General features: G+C 38.4%; 1 protein-coding gene across 1 annotated transcript; it reads right to left on the bottom strand.

Annotated features, from left to right (window-relative positions):
• Positions 1–9: 9 nt before the first annotated feature.
• Positions 10–7,108, bottom strand: LOC103510065 (CKLF-like MARVEL transmembrane domain-containing protein 8). Its single transcript, XM_008474701.3, has 4 exons — positions 6,607–7,108; positions 5,896–6,020; positions 1,486–1,542; positions 10–225 (listed from the first exon to the last, which is right to left on the bottom strand). The coding sequence occupies exons 1-4, from the start codon at positions 6,626–6,628 to the stop codon at positions 10–12; spliced, it is 420 nt and encodes a 139-aa protein (XP_008472923.2). The 5' UTR covers positions 6,629–7,108.
• Between the last annotated feature and the right edge of the window lie 1,047 nt (positions 7,109–8,155).

Here is an 8,155-nt window from a genome sequence, read left to right as displayed (position 1 = left end):
TCTATATAATTATAAAAAAAAACAGTATTGTTTAGCTATACTTACGGAGATAACGTAGAAAGGTTTCTCATAGTGGGAGTTGTACTTATCGTTGCTCACTTCTAACAGAAGAATAGTGGACGCAATGATGTAGAATATGAATGCTCCTCCATGGTAGATGAATTCCTGAAAAACGCAAGAATAATAACAATAAAATGATATTTTTTTATTACTCGTAAAACGTACCTAATTAAAAAAAAAAATCAAATAAGAATGCCTTAAGAAAGAAAGAGTATTTTTGGACCATCTGTCCCAGCATTGCATAAAAAGAATTTGGTGTTTAGCAAATCGTAAAAATGCATCTCCACTAACATGTGGTGGTCTATATACTTCAGGAAAAGAGACATCTCCACCAAATAATCACACATGCTTTGCACATTGCATACTCAGACAGTAACACGGCGTTCATAAGATTTGTTTACCCAGAGTAGCTCATTCCTTGCCTTTTTTTTAAACTCTATCTCCGACTGTGGCCCCGGTCATGAATAAGATAATGGACATCTTACATGCTTTGCACATTGCATACTCAGACAGTAACACGGCGTTCATAAGATTTGTTTACCCAGAGTAGCTCATTCCTTGCCTTTACTTTAAACTCCATCTCCGACTGTGGCCCCGGTCATGAATAAGATAATGGATTAGTAAGGAGAAAGTTAGAAGGAACTGTAACCTGCTAAGGTCAAATCGTCCCGAAATCGAAGGGCGAAGGAAGACAAAATAGGAGAAAGCCAGTCGTTTCGAGAACGAATTTTATCGGTCCGGGATAAAATCCGCCCCGGGCGGGAATCCAACCCGCGACCTGGCGGTTACAAGGCAAACGTGCTACCAACCAAGCAAACTAGGCTGGCTCAGTGTTTCTTCAAATTAAATTGATCCCAAGGGCAAGGTAAACCTAAAAGTTTGACAAATGGAGTGTGCCTGAAGGCATGAGATGTGTTCCAATCTTCCAATCCACTCGACTTTCTAATGACCGCCATTCACCAACAGCGTGAGTGGCAGGTATAAACCCCTTTTCAGTACCTTTTACAAACAGTTTTTTCTGTCCTGTATAGGAATTACAATGGATTAGGAATACCTATGTACTTACAATTTTGCACATTTGTGCTCATGATTTTCCCAGATAGGTATCCAACAAAGTAGGTAGGTATAACAGATTATAAACTAACACGTAAACAATAGGTGCTTAGGTATAGGAACGTACGAGTATCACTATTCTTTTTGATCCTTTTAAGTTATAGGTAGCTACATTAACCTCCACTGTGGGTATACCTTTTACCCCGAAGATTATAGGATTTCTTAGATAATATCAATAAAAAACTATTTTATAAATATTTTATTTTCAGAAGAAAAAAAAACTAGAAATTAATGGAAAGTCCGATCAGATATAAGCGATTTTTTTCTGGAAATCTAGGTAGGTACGCGTTGAGTCGTCAACTAATGCAGTCAATATCGGGTGTTGTCCAGATTGTAGATGTAAATGAACAGGATGACGGCTCCGATAATCTGGAAGAAAACAAATAGGAAGGTATAGGTAGGTATAGTATTTATCAACAAGTTGGGTAACTTTTAAGAAGATACACAACACTTGGTAAAACAACTTAAATCAATAGGAGAAAATGATAACAATTTGCTTTATTTTTATTTTTTCACAAATTCAATCATTTTCTCCTATTGAAAATAATATTTATTTAACAAACACTCTTCAATCTTCATTAGATATTTCATTAGTCAATGAATAATAAATAAATTTACTAATGCACACAAAATTTGTGTCAAAATAAATATTACAAACGAGGGGCGAAACAATAAATTATTTCCTAGGGCAGTCTCTACTTTTTTTTTTGCGAAATCTTGAGGCCCATCGGAATGAAAGGGGGACCATGATTATAATAATACATGTTATTCATGTAGGCGTTACCAGCTTAACATTTCCTCTGATGAAAAAAATGTACATACGAAGTGCTGTAGTAAACTTGGTCCTATCTACAAATATGTATTGTCTTGGTTCTGTCTAAAATTTTCAACCAGCTCTTCAAAATTCCCCACGAGAGTGAGTGCACCCCAAAATAGTAACTAAAGCAAATGATGCCACCCCAGATGGTCCCACGTCCTTCATAACAACAACAGCTAGTTAAGCATATTAAATATGAAATTTTTACATGCGTTCTCTATCACTTTTCATCAACTATAATGAAAATATAATCGGTGATAAACACAACCCATGCTTGGCCCTGACCAACTTAACATGGACAATCTCGTACATACAACAAAATAAACTCAAATGAAATGAAAATCATAAATACTCTCTCATATTTTTACTTTTTTTTTATCTCAGCTCAGCCAAACATGTAAAAATATATTAGAGTATGAGTGTTTTTTTTTCCCTCTTCTTCTTCTTCTTCTTCTTCTTCTTCTTCTTCTTCTTCTTCTTCTTCTTCTTCTTCGTCTTCTCCTCCTCCTCCTCCGCTCCTCCTTCTCTTCTTTTTCTTCATCAGTACCTCTTCCTCCTCCACTCCTTTTATAATTTCAATTTCAGACCAGAATTTTATTCCAAAATTAACTCCACCGGAGGAAGGGAATGGGGAGGAGAACAAGTATGTATGTTTGCCCAATTTCTCGTTCAAAATTCGGTGACACTAATGTCACCCTTCCATTCTCTCTCCATGCTCCTCGTTTCGTTGCACAATTTATTGGGCCAGGCTAGAGTGTGGGCACATAGCGTGACGAAGTGGCCCCATTTTTTCTACATTTCTTATGTCTATGTATACGTTGTCCTAAATTTTACTTTCTTTGTTGATGTGCAGATAAAAAATAAAAATGTTTGAGTAAAAACCAGGCAAAAAAATCTCTCCTGTACTTTCAACTTGTTTATAGCTCTTTTATTTTATTCTGAAAAAATAAGCTATGTTGGTAGGTGCCTGACCCTACTTTCATTAAAAGTGAAATGAAAAAGTGTTTTCACGCGACTTTCCCCCTAACACCCATTTAAATTAGATGATGAATCTTGAAAAAATTAAAAAAAAAAATAAAAAATAAAATAAATAAATAATAATAATAAATAAAAAAATAAACTGAGCTCAAAATAAAAGTAAAGCTATTAAAAAAGGTAAGGTACCTCGCTATGTGAAAGCTATCTAAAAGAAGCTTCTTGCTTTGAATTTCAAAAGCAAATTTTTGGTCAGAGGTAAGTAAAAGAAAGGCACTTATCAAGTTTTGTACGATTTTTTTAAAATTCTGTTACCAATAGGTGTTAATATAATTTCATTTGTTTCGTTTCACAAGCTTTTTTTTCGGGATTTTAAGCAACTCAAATTTTGTTTCAGGATTCCTAGGATATTTAAAACAACGGTCAAGGGGATTTGTTTTTAAATCTGACTGAAGACAACCAAAGGAGGTTGTTGACCATTTGAAACTATGCTAGAAACTGGAAAGCAGAAAAATAGAAGCATAAAGAGAGCTCCTAATAAAAAAAGTTTAAAAGGCCAGCGAAATTAGCACATTGAATACACCAGCTCCCTATGGTACCGAAGTTTTATCGTCCCGAAAAATCGAAGAGAGGAGGACAGGATAGAAAGTCAGCCGTTCCCAGAACGAACCTAATCTATTTAGGATAAAGTTTGCCCCGGACGAGAATCGATCCCGCGACCTGGCGCTTACAAGGCGGGCTTCCAAGCAAACTAGACTGACTGCAAGGTGGTATCTCTATATTCTCTATTAGCCTTAGTAAATGTGATGCTCCTACAGCCCATAAGTAAATACCTACATAAATAGAATTAGTACAACAGAGGCAGCACACACTCACACACATTAAAAGGTACATAGAAAAACATAAAAAAATTCTTATAAATATAGGGTAGTGTAAAAGTCCTTATAAAATCAAGTTGGTGTTAGTCATGGTCACAAATACATAGAAAAACATAAAAAAATTCTTATAAATATAGGGTAGTGTAAAAGTCCTTATAAAATCAAGTTGGTGTTAGTCATGGTCACAATTGAGGGGCGCGCAGCAAGAAGGGCAAATGTAGCAAAATCGCGTTTTCGGGAAATCGCATTTAAAGTTTTTCCTACTAAACTTCGTAAAAAATCGAGATATCGAGATATTTTTTTCTCTGCTGTGTAGAGAACAAAATTCCGCGTCGAGTAAGCCTGTATACGCAAAAAGGGCAAAAGTCGACTTTTGACCTTCTTGCTGCGCGCCCCTCAATTTTTGAAATACTCATTTAGCCGGGGCCAAATTTTCTAGCGTGCACCTTGTTGTAAAGACTCACTATGGGGCGTTGAACTTTATAAAAGGTCAGAGAGCTTTCAGAGCATAATAGAGATGTCGAGTTTCGAGCTGTTTTCCAACGCCCATAAAGACAGCTTTAGCCAGTTAGCTTGGTGGGTTGGTAGCGCGTCTGCCTTGTAACTTGTAAGCGCTGGATCGCGGGTCCGATTTCCGCCCGGGGCGGATTTTATCCTGAACGGATATGGTCCGTTCTCGGAACGACTGGTTTTCTCCTACCCTGTCTTCCTTCTATTGATTTCGGGACGATAAGACCGTAGCAGTTACAGCTCCCTCTATCAAACCTCTTCAACTCAAGTCGTAAACCTAGCTGTGATATTTGAATGACTGATATTTGAATGGTGATAAGGCACTACACCAAACCTTAAATAGTCAAAGAAATTCCTATGGCATCTCATCAGCCATTGCTCACTTTACTGAGGTCACCTGCTAGTCTTAAAGTCATATACAGGGTGATCAATTTCCAGGTGTCAGGCTAGTTGGCTTGGAAGGTAGCTCGTCTGCTTTGTAAACGCTAGGTTGCGAGTTCGATTCCCGCCGAGGGCGGATTTTATACCGAACGGATAAGCTTCTCTTAACGGCTGGCTTTCTCCTATCTTGTCTTTCTTCACTCTTTGATTTCGGGACGACAAGACCTTAGCACTTACAGTTCCCTCTGTCAAACATCTTGGAAAAAAAACTCTTCTTCTTATATCCTACCCTGTACATCACTATTACCTTGGCGTGGTGCACTACCGTGTACTCCTGAAAAATGACTCATCAAATCACTCAATGTTTTTATCCGAATCCATATTACTATTGTGTTGATTTGGTATGCGTATTGTCATTCAAGTGGCCTACCTACTGATTTCGATACATTCAATAACTGTGCAAACTGCTGCGCATCTACAATGACAATTAGTAGATAAAACTCTACATATAAAATTAATTAATAGATACTCGTATAAGTTGAATAGACAATTAATATTCTTCCTCCTTGGAATGTGCATCCGTTGTAGGGGGTCTCATGAACTAAGGATACCGACAAACCTCCGATATCGTTTAAGAGTGCCACTGCCATAAGAGTGCCAAATTGCCAATAGGTACTACTTGCCAATAGAATCGTTTTGGCAAACGACTTAGTTAAAGGTCAAAGCCTAGTTAGCTGGGAAGTACCTCTGCCTAATAAGCTCTTGTTTCTTGTTTGCGGTTTACATTCTTGGCGGAGTGAACTTTATCCTAAACAAATAAGGTTCGTTCTTGGAACGACTGGCTTCCTGCTGTCCTGTCCCCCTAATTTTAGCCGTTCCGAGAACGAACCTTGCCTATATTAATTGTAATATCGGAGCTCTCTTATCGTCCCGAAATTGAAAAGATAAGGAAGACAGGATAGGAGAAAGCCAGCCGTTCCGAGAACGAACCTTACCTGCGTTTAGGATAAAATCCGCCCCGGGCGGGAATCGAACCCACGACCTAGCGCTTACAAGGCAGGCTGTTGGGAATGTGGATCGACGGATTGGCTATTTCCCTTACCACTGGGGCTATGGGCTTGGCTATTTCACTTACTACATGGGCTTGGCTGTGTTACTTACCACTTGGGCCAATTTGAGTAGTCCAGGCAATGTCTTCAGGTATCCTGTATTGAGGATGATGGCACTGGTAGTGGTGGAGGTTGTGGTACGAGTGACTGTCACTGTGTGAGACATGTTGGCTCGATCTGAAACAGAGAAATTCAGAAAATCAGTGGCTTTTTTTAAAAGTTAGAAGGAACTGTAACCTGCTAAGGTCAAATCGTCCCGAAATCGAAGGGCGAAGGAAGACAAAATAGGAGAAAGCCAGTCGTTTCGAGAACGAATTTTATCGGTCCGGGATAAAATCCGCCCCGGGCGGGAATCCAACCCGCGACCTGGCGGTTACAAGGCAAACGTGCTACCAACCAAGCAAACTAGGCTGGCTCAGTGTTTCTTCAAATTAAATTGATCCCAAGGGCAAGGTAAACCTAAAAGTTTGACAAATGGAGTGTGCCTGAAGGCATGAGATGTGTTCCAATCTTCCAATCCACACGACTTTGACCGCCATTAACGCTCGTCAGACCGCCATTAACGCTCGTCAGACCATCTGACCGATAGTCGGATTTTGAGTGGCGGAAAACGCTCTTCCGATCTGACTGTCAGACCGTCTGAGACAACTTAACTAGTCTGAGCGTGAGTGGCAGGTATAAGCCCCTTTTCAGTACCTTTTACAAACAGTTTTTTCTGTCCTGTATAGGAATTACAATGGATTAGGAATACCTATGTACTTACAATTTTGCACATTTGTGCTCATGATTTTCCCAGATAGATATCCAACAAAGTAGGTAGGTATAACAGATTATAAACTAACACGTAAACAATAGGTGCTTAGGTATAGGAACCTGTAAATTATCACGTACGAGTATCACTATTCTTTTTGATCCTTTTAAGTTATATGTAGCTACAGTAACCTTCACTGTGGGTACCTTTTACCCCGAAGATTATAGGATTTCTTAGATAATACTAAGAAAAAACTATTAAATATTTTATTTTCAGAAAAAAAAACTAGAAATTAATAGAAAGTCCGATCAGATATAAGCGATTTTTTCTGGAAATCTAGGTACGCGTTGATTTGTCAACTAATGCAGTCAATAGAAAAGAATTCTGGATTAATCTATCACTCAATCACGTCACTAGAAAATATAGAAAAAACAATAATAACCCTTAATACATCACGTTCGGGATATTTCTGATAAATCGAACTCGATAAGCAAGACTGCTGGGGATTTTCAAATGGAGAATTTGCAATATTTGCATCGCATATGCGATATACATAATTATGTATGTACTATTTGTACTTATGAATGCACTGTAAACAAGTCCTGATGAATTTTAGGTCTCACATACTTGCATATAGATTTAATATACATAGGTAATACCTACATAGGTACCTATATGCATCTATTGTTATCAGAAAATTAGCCCTTTACCATTATTGGTAATTAGGTCTAACCCTAGATCGCTTGGAGGGTAGCGCGCCTATCTTGTAAGCGCTAGGTCGTGGATTCCCGCCCGGAGCGAACTTTAACCTTAACGGATAAGGTTCGTTCTCAGAACGGCTGGCTTTCTCTTCTCCTGCCGTCCTTCTCTTAGCGATTTCGTTTATGTATGTACTATTTGTACTTATGAATGCACTGTAAACAAGTCCTGATGAATTTTAGGTCTCACATACTTGCATATAGATTTAATACACATAGGTAATACCTACATAGGTACCTATATGCATCTATTGTTATCAGAAAAATTAGCCCTTTACCATTATTGGTAATTAGGTCTAGCTCTAGATCGCTTGGAGGGTAGGGCGCCTGCCTTGTAAGCGGTAGGTCGTGGATTCCCGCCCGGAGCGAACTTTAACCTTAACGGATAAGGATCGTTCTCAGAACGGCTGGCTTTCTCTTCTCCTGCCGTCCTTCTCTTAGCCCCTCAATCACTTTTTTTTTTTTTTTTTTTCAAAGCGCCCCAAAGCGGACGTGCGCCCATTTGAGTGTTAAGATTGTTGAGAGTTTTTCGAGTTGTGTTGAGTGATGTATGACGGGTTGGGAGTTTGCTTAATGTCTGATCCGGTCAACACTTGAGTAATGTCAATGAATACGCAAGAAAGTATTATTATGATGCTGAATTGTTGATGGTTGCCAAAACTATTATGTTCATTTCTGGCATAAGGGTTCCCGTTTATCTATTTCTTTTTTTCTTTTCTTTTTTTTCAATTATTATTATTATTATTATTTTTTTTTGCTGAGTAGGAGGAGTATAAGGAGGAAGGGAAGAAGAGGAAGAGGAG

This window comes from Diaphorina citri, unplaced genomic scaffold, assembly GCF_000475195.1.
Source record: "Diaphorina citri unplaced genomic scaffold, Diaci psyllid genome assembly version 1.1 scaffold555, whole genome shotgun sequence".
NCBI lineage: Eukaryota > Metazoa > Arthropoda > Insecta > Hemiptera > Psyllidae > Diaphorina > Diaphorina citri.
Note: the sequence above shows the minus strand (reverse complement) of the source record. Positions and strands in the feature narration are given on the sequence as shown.

Excerpts from the sequence above, each read along its gene's own strand:
- LOC103510065 (XM_008474701.3), bottom strand. The coding sequence starts at position 6,628 with ATGAGCACAAATGTGCAAAATT. Across the intron at positions 6,021-6,606 it reads GAGCACAAATGTGCAAAATT|ATCGAGCCAACATGTCTCAC; the intron begins GTAAGTACATAG and ends TCTCTGTTTCAG. Across the intron at positions 226-1,485 it reads ATCTGGACAACACCCGATAT|GTACGTTTTACGAGTAATAA; the intron begins TGACTGCATTAG and ends TTTTTTAATTAG.